At 41.7% G+C, this 16,551-nt stretch overlaps 1 protein-coding gene across 8 annotated transcripts in view; it reads left to right on the top strand.

Annotated features, from left to right (window-relative positions):
• Positions 1 to 16,551, top strand: part of ENOX1 (ecto-NOX disulfide-thiol exchanger 1) — a 686,747-nt gene that overhangs the window by 480,889 nt on the left and 189,307 nt on the right. For all 8 annotated transcript variants that reach the window (XM_075852278.1, XM_075852272.1, XM_075852273.1 and 5 more), the window contains one exon: positions 12,074 to 12,244. In XM_075852278.1, coding sequence (XP_075708393.1) covers positions 12,074 to 12,244 — 171 coding nt within the window. The remainder of the gene's footprint in view (positions 1 to 12,073; positions 12,245 to 16,551) is intronic.

Here is a 16,551-nt window from a genome sequence, read left to right on the forward strand (position 1 = left end):
AGGGGTTTTCCGGAACCAATTAATCCAAACCTGTTAAATTAAACATGTCAAACCAAATCTTTTTGTAATGTACTTGCGTTTGAAAAGATGTTCCTAGCGGCATATCTCATCTTCTACCCCGTGATGCCTCGCTAACCCAAAATCCTAACTTCCGCCTTAGCCCCGTCGATGAGCTCTAACTTCCGTTTTCCGGCAGTCTGAGTGTACGGTCACCTGATAAATGCCGTAACTGTACACTGTGTTAAGGGTTGTTCCATGTTCTCTTACTCCTATTCAAAGCATGAGTGGTTGATACACACTGTGTCCAACACGTATGCTCTATTCCAGGGTTCAGCAACCTCCTGCACCCGTGCCACGCGGGGCCTTGATCTCTGGCATGCTCTCCCCTTGTTCAGCGACGTTGTATGCTGCGGCGCTGAACACTGGGAGAGACACAGCACCAGAGCGGGAGAGACAGGCGAAGAGCGGAGAGACACAGTGGCAGAGCGGGGAGACACACTGGCATGCTATCCCCTTGTTCAGCGCCGTTTTATGCTGCGGCGCTGAACACAGGGAGAGACTCAGGGGCAGAGCGGATACACAAAGGGGCAGAGCGGGGAGAGACAGGGGCAGAGCGGGGAGAGACAGGGGCAGAGCGGGGAGAGACAGGGGCAGAGCGGGGAGAGACAGGGGCAGAGCGGGGAGAGACAGGGGCAGAGCGGAGAGACACTGGCATGCTCTCCCCATGTCCAGTGCCGTTGTATGCTGCAGCGCTGAACACAGGGAGAGACTCAAGGGGAGAGACGGGCAGATTGGAGAGACACAGGGGGAGACCGGGGAGACACAAGGGCACAGCCGGCGGAGACACAGGATCTGGGTGGGGAGAAAATACTAGGGGAGGAAACATCGGCGCTTTGATTAATGGGATTTGTAGTCTTTATTCACAACTGGAAACGGCCGGTCACAGCAAAATAGCGATGTAAACAAACTGGAAAATAACCTCAGGGAGCGTAGAATGAAGAAATTGAGTCATAAAAACAGGTGGGGAACATAGGTTGAACAGAAGTAACAGATATAAATGTTTATTAAATTAAAAAAACTATGTTGGAAAACCCCTTTAATGCCTGAGCATCTGACGCACATGCAAAATGTTTTTGTTTTACACTGGATGTGTAATACTGGTGCGTATGAGTTCAGAAAAATGTGTACCTTTTATTTTCCGCTGGTTGCAGCTTCTGCATTTAGGAACACGGAGCTCAATATAAGATCTATGTTTAGGGTTTTTACTGGGAACTAAGTATTTCAGTTTCCTATTACAGTACAGGGCCGTGCTATCAGTCACACTGCGTTTGCATTGAGATGGATGCCAAAATAGTTCTTATGGCATCTGTTGGGCTCATATACGTTGGTATAAATTAGTTTTTGTTGTATAGGGAAGCACATACATATGTAGATTAGGGTTGCATGATGCATCGAGATATTGATACTATTTTCGATGCCGTGCACCCTGAAAAGGTTCAGTATAGTTAATTCATGTATTTCGATACTAAGCTGAGCAGTCGCACAGCTTAGTATTTTAACACATGAATGAAGTTAGAGCGGAGCTGTGGCTGTGTAATACCGTCATTGTCCCGCTCCTGACTGTGCGTGTGTGGTCACCATGATGTGATGCGGTCGGCGCTGCGCAAATTAGTGCCGGCACTGAAGACCGAACATGGCGGGCGTACTGCAAAATACTCCCATGTTCTGTCTTCAGTTGACTACGCTATTGATTCCGTTCTTTGCACAACTGAGACAAACGGAAACCATTGGCACCTGATCCGTCACTGTTGAAATCAATGGTGATGGAAACGGAAACCTATGGTTTCCATTTGTATCAGTCCGGGTCCTTTTCCAACGGAAAGCTCAGTCGGAACAGGACCCTGGCGGAGATGTGAACGAAGCTTTGGTGTCAAGTTAAAGATTGCTACATCTGTACATCCAACGAATACCCTAAACGCAGTTCACATAGACCCTTTTAGGCCGATCTTGCTGATGGCACTTTGTATTACAGCAATCAAAACCATCAAACATCGCATGTTAACTAATAGGCTAATGGCATGCAGACCATGTTCTTAGCCTATTCATGTACATGGGATGAGGTTAAAATAAAAGCTTCTGAAATATTTCCATTTTCGTCCTGGCAGCTGAGGACTTCCTTTCACTTTTCAGCTTGTGAAGTGGAGTCAAGGGCAGCAGTCAACTCATTATTATCAGAGAAAAGGATTACAATGAAATGTAACACCTATGTTATACAGCTGGAGACAGATAACACAGGTTGACAGCATTGACAGTAGGTGATGGGAGAGCTCACCTCCTCCCTCTCCCTGCACAATTATCTCTGCACATTTCACAGAGCATGCCCACAACACTCTCCCATAGAGATCAATGAGTCATTTTTTAACTTGATTTACTTATGTCCAGTTGATTGCTGTAAATAAAATCTCCTTAAGGGCCCATTCACACGAACGTGAATAACGACCGGACCCGTCGTTTTGCCGAAAGCAATAGCATAGTTGAATACGCTATTGCTTCCGGCAAAATGACGGGTCTGGTGTACAACAGAGACAAATGAAAACCATGGGCACCGGATTGAAATCAATGGTGATGGTCAGTTTGTGTCTGTTCAGGGTCCCATTCTGACGGAAAGCTCCGACGGAACGTCAGAATGGGACCCCAACGCAGATGTGAACGAGGCCTAAGATGTGATAAAAAATGTTTCACACAAAATTACAGCAACCCACAAACTACTTATACAAGATACAAAAGTCTACTTTTTTTTTTTAAGGATTTCTCCCAAAAGTGACAAAAGCTAAATATTTACATGATAATTTTTATCTGTAAAGCCTCCAAATGTTTTCTCCAAGGCACCGAGTGGACTATGGTAATAACAAATATCAGTGATTTAGCCCAAAACTTCAGGCTGCACCTAGTGATGACTTTGTATGGTATTGTGATCTACTCAGGATCTGTCCGTGATCTACCAGCAAATCACGATCTACTGGTTTCCCATCTAGGAGATTGTCGTTTACTGTGATAAGATGCAGTTTTCTATTTAGTTGCATTTAGGTTTCCCACCTTTCACATTGTAACAAGCATAAATTTTAAAAGCCTCATTTAGATCCCACTGTTTCTTAAAGGGTAACTAAACTTTCAAAAATCTTTTGACATGTCAGAAGTTTTGATCGGTGTGGGTCTGAGCACTGAGACTCCCACTGTTCGCTAAATTGAAGCAGCAGAAACGCTCGGGTGAGCGCTGAGCCGCTTCGTTTCTGATAGGCTTTCCGAGGAAAGCCGAGAAATTGGTGTACGGGCTCAATGGAAAGTCTGAGTCCATACACCAACTGCTCGGCTTTCAGAGAACCCCCACAATCAAAATTTCTGACGTCAGAAGTTTTTTGAACGTTTAGTTACCCTTTAAGGTAAATGACAAAGCAACGATATGTAAAACTTTAATAAACCATTAACATTTGCAAACAAACGACATTGCTGAATATAACCTAGAGCTTCATTTCTAAACCATTATCGGCACACTTTCCACAAAGTATAAGATGCTATTAGATGTTACTCCATCTGATGAGGGATTAATTTACCCAGCATGCTCTATCTACGTACACTACACTTATAAATGTAACTGAGCAGGTGGGAAGCACCATATTACAATTCTAAATAATTAGCAAAATCTGGGCAAATGGCTTTTTTTTTTAGTGAGATTTTTAAATGGCACCAATGATGCAAGAGAATTACATTCTGGTTTCTGTGTTGCTATCATCCGTTTTTATTTTTTGATTTTTAATGAAAATCTCTCGCTTTACCTATATCCTTGAATAGAGCTATATAAGGGAAGCACGGGAGTTACAGTGGTGTCTGCCATTCAATATGTCAATATTGCGGCTCGCTCAGTGATGACATCTACCCGGTCCTCATTGCTTAGTGTCTTTATTATATGAAATGTCTTCACATCCTCTATTGATCTAGTATTGCCCCAGTCATTTATACTGTATTTCTCTATACATTGGTGCATACAGTATATGTAAATATAGTAGTGGGCAAAGATGGGCAGATAGGCAGAAATGTTTTATATGATTCCACTATATGTACGACCGTGACTCTCCTGCCTGCTTACTGTTCTCTCACCACTGATACTCTGGGCACAATGCTGGAGCTGAAGTGTTGGTGGCACTACCAGTACTTCTACAGTATAGAAGGTGCTAATACTGGATGTTAACTTCAGCCTGTTGCTAGGCAGCAGCCCACTTGTTCGGGCAATGCTTAGTGCGCTCCTACATTGCAGATAATATTCATTAGTGAGTCAAAACAAGCAGTGTTTTCCTGATGGAATAAGTCTAACACATATAAATAGCTATACTATGTAGATTTCTTCTTTACCTTATTATAATAAACTATATTGTTACCTTGAAAGTTTGCATTGTGACAAACTAAAGCTATTGATGAAAGAAACTGTAAGACCAAATAATGTTGGTGTTTTTCTACCATACAATAAATGTAAACAGCAGTAATGAGCAGTGTAGCTGTAAATCCAGCACTGGGGTCACACAACGCTTATCAGCAGCTGCAGCAGTGTCTCTCTGTGTCTCTCACTCTGCTCTCTCCTCTCCCTCCACTCTCCATAGACTTCCATGGGCAGCTGTAACCTGATCCTTCAGTGAGCTGATCTGGTCTTGAGTAGGCAGAAAAATCAATATATTCAGCGTAAGGCCTCATGCACACGACCGTAGCAGTGTGCACGGCCCATGATTGCGGCACGGACGGCCGCGGAGTGTCACTCGCGGGCCGTCCGCAATTAACGGACTGTTCACAAATTAATTTAATTGAGCCCGGACTGTATAATGACTTGTCCTATCTTTTTGCGGTCCGGGTTTCCGGCCAATGCACGAACCGTGGAAACCACGGTCGTGTGCATGAGCCCATAGAAATTAATGGGTCCGCAATTCACCCGCAGATTTTCGGGTGAATTGCGGACGCAAAAACAGGTTCGTGTGCATGAGGCCTTAGTGACCATTTTGGAGGGGGAAGAGTCTGATAGGTGGAGAGAGTGGCATTTTTCTCTAATAAGATATATTACAAAGTTTCTTCTATTCGCTTGTACTATTGATTTATGCAAAGTTTGTTTAGAAGTTAGTGACCATTTAAGCTCAAATTGTATGCTTCAGAAATGTTGTCTGGGAATTGTAAGATTCTAAAGGTTTAACTGAACAAAACATGATCTAGGGGAAAGGACGTTTGGCAGTGAATCATTTATGTGTATGAAGTTGGAGCTAAATATGAGTCTGGGGAATGTATTCATCATGAAATTTGGTCTTCAGCTAGTTTACAGAAAGCTGACAGCTAAGCCTTCAGTGTCCAGCAGTTCAACAGTGAATAGATAAACTATGATAGACTAAGGATATGTTCACATGTAGCGTAAACACTGCAGAATTTCCGACAAGATTTTCTGTGCGGAATCTCCACGTCGCATAACCGCAAAATGGATGAGATTTAAACATTTGAATGGAGACATCTTTTAAACCAAGTAATGCCCCTTGGCTTGCTGATTTTATTTATAGGCCAAAATACTAAGTTGGATAATACATGAAAAAAACTGAAATATATACATGTCATTAAATGAGTGGTTCCTCTCTATCTAAACTGCCAAAGTGGGTGACAGACCATGTGGATCGGTCTATTTGTTTTCCTGAGATATGTCCATGGATATTACAGTATCTCTACCTGCTGAAATTGCATTCTTCTGACTCGTTTCACCTCCTGCTAGGGTGTATTCTATGCGGGCACAGCTGTGCGTATTCTGATAAGTCGGAGTATTCTGATCACATTCAGAATAAATAACATGAACGGTTTATTTCACTCTCAAATTACATAAAGTTTGTGCGTTTTCTGAAAAGTATTTCTGGATCATGCTAATAAAATATTTCTTCATTCATACACTGATAAAATGATTACATTTATTCCTTATGTAAGGCAAAGAATGTGATGGAGCCGTTCAGTCACCCTGTATTAACGTAAACTGCCATGTTGGTCTGCTCTAACCCCTTACTCATATACCTGCCTGTGTAAGTCAGTGCGCTGTGTAGTTCTGTTAGCAAGAGTAGAGAGCCCATAAGAAAGCGGCTCCCGCTCTGGCTGCCCATTTTTACATGTTCAACCAATCATTTGTGTAGCCGCCCCCAGGTTTCCCAGTGGGACCCAATATTTTGTTAATTATTAAATATTCTGGGTTATATAAAAATTACAGTCAAAAATCGCTATAATAAAATCACTTTCATAATTGACCTCTCCTTATTATTCTGCTTCTTATCCTGTAAGAGTCCAATTCTTTTGCATTTCTGTAATGGGAACAAGTGTAGAATTATAGGAATATCTGGACTACTGGATGCTGAATTAAAAGTTTCACTGTATTTGCATTTATAAAAAGGATATGGTCAAGAATGCTACATAGTTCTTGTGCTTTCGTCTTTGTTTAATCCACTTTTTTAAAAACATGACCCCTCTATATCTACATGTATACATGTACTGTTGGGTTATGCATTAAATAAGCCAGGTTTCACGTCACTAGACAATTAATACAGCAGAAAATTGTAACCCCCAACAGTTTAGTCAACGACAATGAGCCTCATGTATGAAAACAGTCCTGGACTTCTCCAGCTGGACAGGTAATGTTTTTCCCTTGCTGATCAAGATTAGCAGTGCTACGTGCGCGGCACTTGCTGTACATTCTCTATTGAATCATTTCTTCAAACTCGTTGAGTGTGGTAGTGTCTCGTACTCCTCGAAGTATCCGTGAGAACATTGCGTACATGTTTATCGGTCATTGCAAAACTGTGCAAATGGCACACTTGGTTGCTTACATTGTATATACTACATGAGGCTCCTATTCACCTTGTCTTCTCTGAGTATTGATCATCTGCACAACCAACTATTCGAGTACCAGACCGTCATACAACAACTAAAATAACAGTGCTTCAAAGGTCCAGCAGAAGACAACCCCATTTGGAACTGACTTTGGAGTTAATGACTTGCCACTAGGGTCTTTTGCTTGTCAGATCTTATTAATGATGGGTCGGGTGTGTACAAATATAACAAGAATTACAATAGAAATAAAATATGCACATGTTCCTTTTAGATGAAGGACTCTCAGAATAATTTCCCATTGTGGGCCAAATCAACCCTAGTCCGACGCTGCAAAAAAACCATAAGGTTTCAGATAAAGACTATTTAAAATAATGATTCCGTCTTCTATGAATTATTTTGTCACCTTGAATGCTCAATGTGACTCAAACTCCCACCTATTTAGTGTAAGTAGCTAAATGTGGTACATATAGCACACACAGAAGTAGAAATGTCAAAACATGACAATTCACATGTAGGGACATACTGCATAGATCTACTAACTTCATAAGCACTGGTGACGTGACCTTACATGTTACGCTGCTTTCCCCATCCCTATATATACATCGGGAAATGGCCCCAACAGATTAAACTAAGTCATACAGTTACATATATCACTCGTTTAATACCTTTTCATAAAAATCGTAACCACACAAAATGTTTTTAGCTGAATCCCCCTGTATTGAAAAGCGTACGCTAAAAAAAAAAAGGTATGCGAATCCAATAATTCCCCCAAATATATGTAAAAACAAAACATCAGGCCCATTATACTCGAAGCACGTCCCTGAATGAAGGGAAAACAAGGTTTTAACATAATATGCACAGTGGTAGAATAAGTACAGAAGTCATAAGGGTTTACTGACGGCTTTATAGCTTTCCTTTTCTTTTTTTCCCCGTTAATTTGGTTTTTGTAGTTTGTAATTTTCAGCTTCACAGGTTGATTTGTTTTGAAGTGTTTGCCCTCCCATAGGTGTTAATACATGATGAATAGTGTTTTTTTTACCAATGGGAACTGGAGTGTTCTGTCATCATTTCAAACAGAATGTAATAAGTATAATCTAGACGAACCCGCGTTTACCTGCTTGAGAATATGTTAATTACCACATTTAAGGAATGTTGTTTGATTAAGTAACAATTCTCAGAAAAAAAAGTGTCAATGTTTATTGTACTTTGGTAAGCCTTCATATACTGCTTATTTCTTTTAGCGTGTTAAACCTCTTAAAGTAAGGGTATGTGCACACACACTAATTACGTCCGTAATTGACGGACGTATTTCGGCCGCAAGTCCCGGACCGAACACAGTGCAGGGAGCTGGGCTCCTAGCATCATACTTATGTACAATGCTAGGAGTCCCTGCCTCGCTGCAGGACAACTGTCCCGTACTGTAATCATGTTTTCAGTACGGGACAGTAGTTCCACGGAGAGGCAGGGACTCCTAGCATCGTACATAAGTATGATGCTAGGAGCCCAGCTCCCTTCACTGTGTTCGGTCCGGGACTTGCGGCCGAAATACGTCCGTCAATTACGGACGTAATTAGTGTGTGTGCACATACCCTAAAAACAAAACGGGAACATTTAAAAAAAAAAATATTAAAAAAAACTTTTGCCTAATATATTGTGGCATACTCTGCCAAAGCTTACCCACACTTTTGTGTGGGGGTAATATTTAGTAAAGAAGTCACACAGGGTGCAGGTGGCGGGGAGGCATGATAAATATGGTGTTCAGCCTGAGCGCCATTTTTTTTTCATTGCAATTATGGCAAAAGAAAACACATGGGTAAGGATTGTCAACCACGCTGATTTAGGCCTGGTTCCCACGTGTGCTCAAAATGTTGTAATGCTGTTTTTGCGTTTCAGTTTAAGGATTGTATCTGACAAGTTTCCCAAAAACGCACCAAAATTGGCAGCATATCATCTGCACCTGTTTTTGCATTAAAATGTAAAATCTGCATCTTAAAATGCATAAAAAAAAACTGCAATATTAAGTGTGGATTTTACCTGTATTTATTTGCGGTTTATTTACAGATTTTCTGCATCAAATTCCATAATTTGTGCATGTAGCCTTGGGGTGCAGTCACACGTGGCAGATTTTGTTGCTGAAATTCCTCTGTCTGAAATACAGTTCATTTGATTTGAACTTGCAGAAATCCATGCACCTGATTAAAGAGGCTCTGTCACCAGATTTTGCAACCCCTATCTGCTATTGCAGCAGATAGGTGCTGCAATGTAGATTACAGTAACGTTTTTATTTTTAAAAAACGAGCATTTTTGGCCAAGTTATGACCATTTTTGTAATTATGCAAATGAGGCTTGCAAAAGTCCAAGTGGGTGTGTTTAAAAGTAAAAGTCCAAGTGGGTGTGTATTATGTGCGTACATCGGGGCGTTTTTAATACTTTTACTAGCTGGGCGCTGTGAAGAGAAGTAACATCCTCTTCTCTTCAGAACGCCCAGCTTGTGACAGTGCAGATCTGTGACGTCACTCACAGGTCCTGCATCGTGACGGCCACATCGGCAGCAGAGGCTACAGTTGATTCTGCAGCAGCATCAGCGTTTGCAGGTAAGATCGACTTTCCTGCAAACGCTGATGCTGCTGCAGAATCAACTGTAGCCTCTGGTGCCGATGTGGCCGTCACGATGCAGGACCTGTGAGTGACGTCACAGATCTGCACTGTCACAAGCTGGGCGTTCTGAAGAGAAGTGGATGATACTTCTCATCAGAGCGCCCAGCTAGTGAAAGTATTAAACACGCCCCGATGTACGCACATAATACACACCCACTTGGACTTTTACTTTTAAACACACCCACTTGGACTTTTGCAAGCCTCATTTGCATAACTACAAAAATGGTCATAACTTGGCCAAAAATGCTCGTTTTTTAAAAATAAAAACGTTACTGTAATCTACATTGCAGCGCCGATCACAGGCAATAGCAGATAGGGGCTGCAAAATCTGGTGACAGAGCCTCTTTAAGCAACAACCACAATGAGATGACTGGAACTGAGTTTTAGTTGCAGAAATTTTCTGCAGCAAAATCTGTTGCACGTGAATGCACCCTTAGGCCTTATTCACACGAACGTATAATACGTCTGTGCTACGAGCGTGATTTTCACGCACCTATGTTAATGAATGGGACCGTTCAGACTGTCAGTGATGCACATGTGCGCTGCGTGAAACTCAGGACAAGTCCTATATTTGCCCATGTTTCGCACTGCACGCAACCCTTGAAGTCAATGGGTGTGTGCAAATCGCGCTCGGTACACGGAAGCACTTCCGGGTGCCGCGCGTGATGCGCACTACAATAATAAAAACTATGAATGAAAACAGAAAAGCACCACGTGCTTTTCTGTTTGTAAACAGAAAACCAGAGTGTCATCATGATGCCGGCTGCGTGAAAATCACACTGCCACGGACCATATGCTGATGCCACACGGACCTTTTGCGCGCGCAAAAAGCAGCGTTTTTTGCATGTGCAATCCGGACAGGTCCGTGTAAATAAGACCTTAGGCTGAGTTAACTCGGGGCGGATGCGCTGCGTAATAGCACGCAGCGTATCCGCCCTGTGCGCCGCAAGGAATGGATGAAGAAACACAGACTCCTGGGTATGTATAAGATTATTATTTTTTTATTTCGTTTTTTGCGGCGGAATCGCTAAGAACACCCCGCAAAAAAAACGCAACAACTGCTACTTGTTGCGTGTTTTAACACCACATTGAATTCAATGGGGCAAACCCACAACAAATAAGCAGCGTTTCCACAACTACAATTGATATGCTGCGGAATAAAATTCTGCACCGCAGGTCAATTTCTGAGTCGTTTTTCCGCTCAGTATTTGCACAGCGTGTGGATGAGATTTGTTTTATCTCATCCACTTTGCTACCTCTGTATTTGCTGCGGATTTTCCACAACATATTCCGTTGTGGAAAGTCCGCAGTATTTACGCAACATTTGAACTGACCCTTATAGTTTTTAAAGGGGTTGTCCAGGATTAGAAAAACATGGCGACATTCTTCCATAAACAGCACCACACCTGTTCACAGGTTATGTTGTATTGCAGCTCAGCCCTATTCTCTTTAATGGAGCTGAGCTGTAATACCAGACACAACCCATGGGCCGGTGTAGTGCTGTTTTTGAAAGAAAGCAGCCATGGTTTTCTAATCCTTGACAACCCTTTTAAGTTGTCAAGTTGTTTGAAAATCTGGTCAGCCTTTTCTTAGTTGTATCTGTTTTTGAGAAATCTGGGTAACAACCAGTAAGGCTGGATTCACACCGTGCATTTTTGTTGCCTTTGTAACATGTATTTTTTTTCTAGTTTTGGTTGATGAACTCCCATTGAGAGACATATGAGATTTATCTATCAAAACAAAAAAGCACTTGTTAAAAACGCAACAAAAACGGACAGTGTGAACCCAGCTAAAGCTTGCGTTGCAATGCTTATTCGGGTTGTCACCAAGCCTTACTCAGGATTTGTCGTTCAGGCCTTGAGTGTCGAACTTTGTGGGAGTGGGAGATGAATCAGAAGTAGGACCATGATGACTTGTGATTGATCCCAGTATTGCACTTCAATGTAGCATGCAGGTTAGCCTCATGAAATGTTTTGGTGGAGAGCTGCGTACACTAAAGTGCTCCTAGTTGTGCTGTAAATAAAAGGCGGATAGCTTGCGCGCTTTGAATTCCGTAAGCTAGTATCCGCATTTCATGCCTTGCTCCGTTCAGAAGTCTTGAGGGATCTACATAAAGCATGTATTACTAGGACAGTGTAGTAACTGGACACCCCTGTGCTACAATCCTGTAATTCAGAAGGGCATTCGAGGTAATGAAGCTGTGTTTTCTATGAAGGAATGAGACAATGGGAAGAAGCCTGTGCCAAACGAAACAACTGGTGTTGAGAAGCTGATGGTGTTGTCGGCGTCTGGTTTCAGAAGTCTGTAGCCGTGACTTGATGTAGTTATGTTTTTTAATTACATGGCCTCCCCTTTGATTTCCCTGCATGAAGTGTTTACAAGCTGTTCTCCCCCCAATGAGTAAATGGCTTATAACACACAAGGAGGTCTGCACTTTCCCAAATGTTCTGTGCTGAGACATTAAATCTTTTGCATTATGTACTTCTTCATTTCTAAGGTGTATCACTATTTATTTGTTTGTTTGCAGACTCTCTCTGCGTACCAGGGTTCGATCCAAGCCTAAGTATGATGACTGGCATAACTCCAATCAATCCAATGATGGCTGGCATGGGTCTCTTGCCACCTCCACCAACACAGCTGCCTATTGTGAAAGAAATTATTCACTGTAAAAGCTGCACCCTCTTTCCTCAAAATCCTAGTAAGTACCATAGTAGAACTTCTGACTATAAGCACCTGGTTAGCTCTGATTTATCATATGCCAATTTTACTCAGTTGTGCAATTTTTTAAGTGGTTGCCCACTTTGGACAATCTTTTTTTGTTAGAAGGATTCTCTGAAAATAAGAGGGACATAGGGTGCCCCACAGTGATCAGTTATAAATCTACGGGGGAACCTTGCAGCAAGTATTGGTTTGTTCTGGAGTGCCACCACAGAGGAAGTGGAGCATTACATGGTGCCTATTGAAATCACTATAATGTACAGATGTGTTGGGTCCTCTGCCCACGAGAGAGAGAGATGCTCTTATAGCCGCTCTCCACTCCAGCTGTTTGATGTCCCGAATGAGAGTTCTCCCATCTATCAACTCATAATTAAGGATGGCTTCACATGCAGCATTCTTAGGAAAGACGCCACGTTTCTTGCAGTGTTTTTCATGCAGTTTTTTGCTGCAAAAAAAAGTTGTCGTTTGGGATGGCTTTGGCGTTTTTTGTTTTTTTTTAAACCTTTAGAGGCGTTTTCAACCATAGACCTTTTTATAGTTTTTTTTGCCTCTTCAAAAAAACGGCAGTGTCAATGTTGTAGCGTTTTTTCAGAAAAAAAATTTTTTGGTTAAGAGGAATATTTGCATCACATGATTTTTCAACCACATGAATTGCAATGTGAAAAACGCCACCTAAAAAAACACCAACAAATGCATGTACCATCTTTTACTAGAAAAAAATACCACACAAACAATGTGTGTGAAGGAGGCGTATAGGGTTTCCTAAACCAGACAACCCCTTTAGGGTTTATACACACCTAGGGGACCTTTTACATGGTCCTACGTGGGCTGTGTAAACGAGTGACGATTAACGTGACAGCTTGTTATTACGATCGCTCGTCCCCATACATTTCTATCATGTCGGCAGCGCATCTCCCTATTTACACAGGGAGATGTGCTGCCGACAACAATAATATTGAAGGCATTTAAAACGATACGATCAGCAACGAGCGTTCACAGATAATTGGCCGGTGTAAAAGGGCCCTTAGTAGACCTACCAATCCAGATTATCTCTGTTTGGAGACAATGGGGCAGATTTATTATTGTCTTTGCTCCTTGGTTCTGGCGTTTCATGCACCTATTTTCTTGGTGCATATATTGTTGACCAAATTTATTAATGCGTTCGCCAGAACAAACCTTGATTTGCATTATGTTTGTCACGTTGGGTCACATACTTAAAATATTGGCATGGATTTGAAAAGCGCCAGATTTAACACTTGTGGCGCAGAAAACTGATCTAAAGTATACCACTCAATAGGTGGTGTAAAGAAGGGAAAGTAGTCTAACATAATAATAATAATAATAATCTTTATTTATATAGCGCCAACATATTACGCAGCACTTTACAATTTAGAGGGAGCATGAAACAAACAATATCGGACATTACATAGTGACAAAGTTCATTTACAATTCAAACCTGGGGAATGAGGACCCTGCTCGCAAGAGCTTACAATCTATGAGGACATAAGGGAGACACAAAGTGTAATAGTGTTTGTTCTGTACAATGGTCCGGCCATTTTTATACACATGGGTGGTACACATAAAGCTGCATGAGCCGGTCACCAGCCAGTATCCGTGTATGACGGACATGAAGAGAAGGAGTGTGAGGGAATCTTATTCTGATGACTAATCTAAATGGAGGGCCATGGAAAGGAGTCAGATTAGGGAATGTTATAGGCCTGTCTAAATAGATGTGTTTTCAGGGCACCAATATGCACCAAGGTATGCCAAATTTATCAAACAGCATGCATGTCATTGAAAAATGTTGGCACATCTTCAGCCTAGCAACTATAGCAATATTTATTTTGAAGTTAAATACTTTTGTCAAAAATAATTGTAGGAGTGGAGGCCCCTCCATCAGACAAGTTTACAAATGAATGACTAAGACAAGAGCACAACATTTAAAAGATGTTACACAATAACAACATAGATGGGGTGACAATTCCTTTATATACGCTCATCAACATTGAAATTGCAATACTAAGAAGGAAAAGTTTAGGAATTGTGAAAATCACAGGATCAATAGATATGTTAATGATATGCAAATGACAAAAGAATGGAAACCAATTATATCAAACATCTTTATTAAGTATCGAATATGAGTGCCAAATGCAGAAATACACACCCTTACACGCCTTGGCATGCTATCCATGAGGTTATCAATGGTTGTCTGAGGAATGTTATGCCACGCTGAATGCACTTAGGCATGCAAATAATCAAGATTGGCTGCTGGCAGTTCCCTTTGCAATTGCCGACAAATGACGTCCCAGATGTGCTCGATGGAAGACAAGTCCGGAGACGCTACAGGGCATGATAGCATGTTTAGGCCATGCAGGCTTCTCAAAGTAGCACGAGCAAGATGCAGCCTGGCATTGTCCTGTTGAAAAATGGCTTCTGTGACACTTTGGAGAAACGGCCCTACCACTGTTTCCACGACCAAATCAATGTAATCCCGAGCAGTTAGTGTACCTGAAGTAAAGACTAGAGGGGCCTGGCTATCGCACATTATACCACACCATAATCCCGGGAGTAGGACCGGTGTGATGTTCCCTTGTGAAGCCTTGATGGCATTGCCCATGTGATCTCCAGATCAATCTCCGGCTATCATGGAGTCCAAGACAAAAGCGGGAGTCATTGCTGAAGACCTCCATTCCGGCCTCCATTACCGTCTTGCTGTTCACCATGATAGCCTTTGAGAGCGGTGTCATGTGGTTAATGGAACACCTGTAGCTGGACGTCTGGCTCGTAGCCCAATGTCGTGCAAAAGCCTTCTGATATTTTTTGTCGACACTGGTTGCCGCCCTAGGCTTGCGATGTTACGTCCAATTTCACTTGCAGTACAGAATGGATTACTACGCACCATTCTTTCAATCGGACTATCCGTCCGTGCAGAGATTCGCCTCTGCGCACCTCTTGCTGTCATTGTTTTTTCAACTCCATGACACGCAGCGTTGAACAGTGCTGACATCTCGACCTAGGTGCATAGCAATCTGCTGGAGTGATAAATCAGGGTCTCTTAGTTCAAGGATTCTGTCCCGCTGTTTGTGTGAAGTGGCGAAAACTGACACATCGACGAACAGGAGGCATCGCACAACTATCCCTCACCACTGGATCCGATTTCTGAGGTTTCAAGTAGCTAAAAAAAAATTGCTTTCCAGCTGTCTTTTTTTGCCCCTCCCACATGCCACAGATTGGCGCTAGGTGCTTAAAAATGTGATCATTTGCAGATCTTCCTCGATTCGCATAACTTTACAACTTGCCCTTCTTGGTGTTGCAATTTGAACGTTGAGCAGTGTAGTTCTTACACGGGCTGCTGTGACTTATTCACAGAATACCTACAGCTGTAAGCGGTACCTGTATACTTTATCAAATGTATTTTCCCCACAGTCCTGCAATCTTATAATCTCAATCCAACCCACATATCAACTGACCATAATGCAATTAATTGATGTAATGTCTTGTATGCCTGCAAAGGGGTTGTGACGTTTAACTAGTCTTGTTTAACACTTTGCTTTTCAATTTACCTTGCATACAGTGTGTGTGTGTGTGTGTGTGTGTGTGTGTGTGTATATATATATATATATATATATATATATATATATATATATATATATATAATTTTGTATATAGGAAGACAAATCATTCAATAATAACTCCTACATGTCTTACTACATCCTTTTGTTCATATGCTCTATGACGGTTATGTACATAAAATGTGAGTGCCATGAATCCTTTCCTAAGAGCCCAGAATCCATTTTTTTCCCTTGGGCAGAGTGAGATAAAATTATTTCACTCCTTCATTGTCTCTATACCCTCTGCATGATATGCAGTCCTGCCAGCTGACTCCATCCGTCACAGTCTGACTCAGCCAAGATGGTCTTTCTTCAGACTGAGCTCCATGGCTCCAGTTTAATATTCATTGATGCAGTCTTTGCTTTTCTCAGGGTGATTTAAGCCCCACTCAAATACATCACGTTCAAGTATTCATGAGCAACTGTAACCCTTTATATTCTGGCTAATAGAGTATCCTGGGTTCTAAATACTGTTTAAGTCGATGTTGCATATAATGATCAAATATATATATACAGACTATTATTGATGTTGCTACACTTCAATTTAGCCTGTTGATAATTATCAATGTTCAATAGGAATATCTGTTGTACATAGATTTGGAAAACAAGGACATTAGAAGTTTACTTCCAAGTTGAAGACATCACAAAATGTTTCTCAGGGGCACCTTTTGTGTAA

The sequence above is a fragment of the Rhinoderma darwinii genome, chromosome 2, assembly GCF_050947455.1.
Source record: "Rhinoderma darwinii isolate aRhiDar2 chromosome 2, aRhiDar2.hap1, whole genome shotgun sequence".
Taxonomy (NCBI): domain Eukaryota; kingdom Metazoa; phylum Chordata; class Amphibia; order Anura; family Rhinodermatidae; genus Rhinoderma; species Rhinoderma darwinii.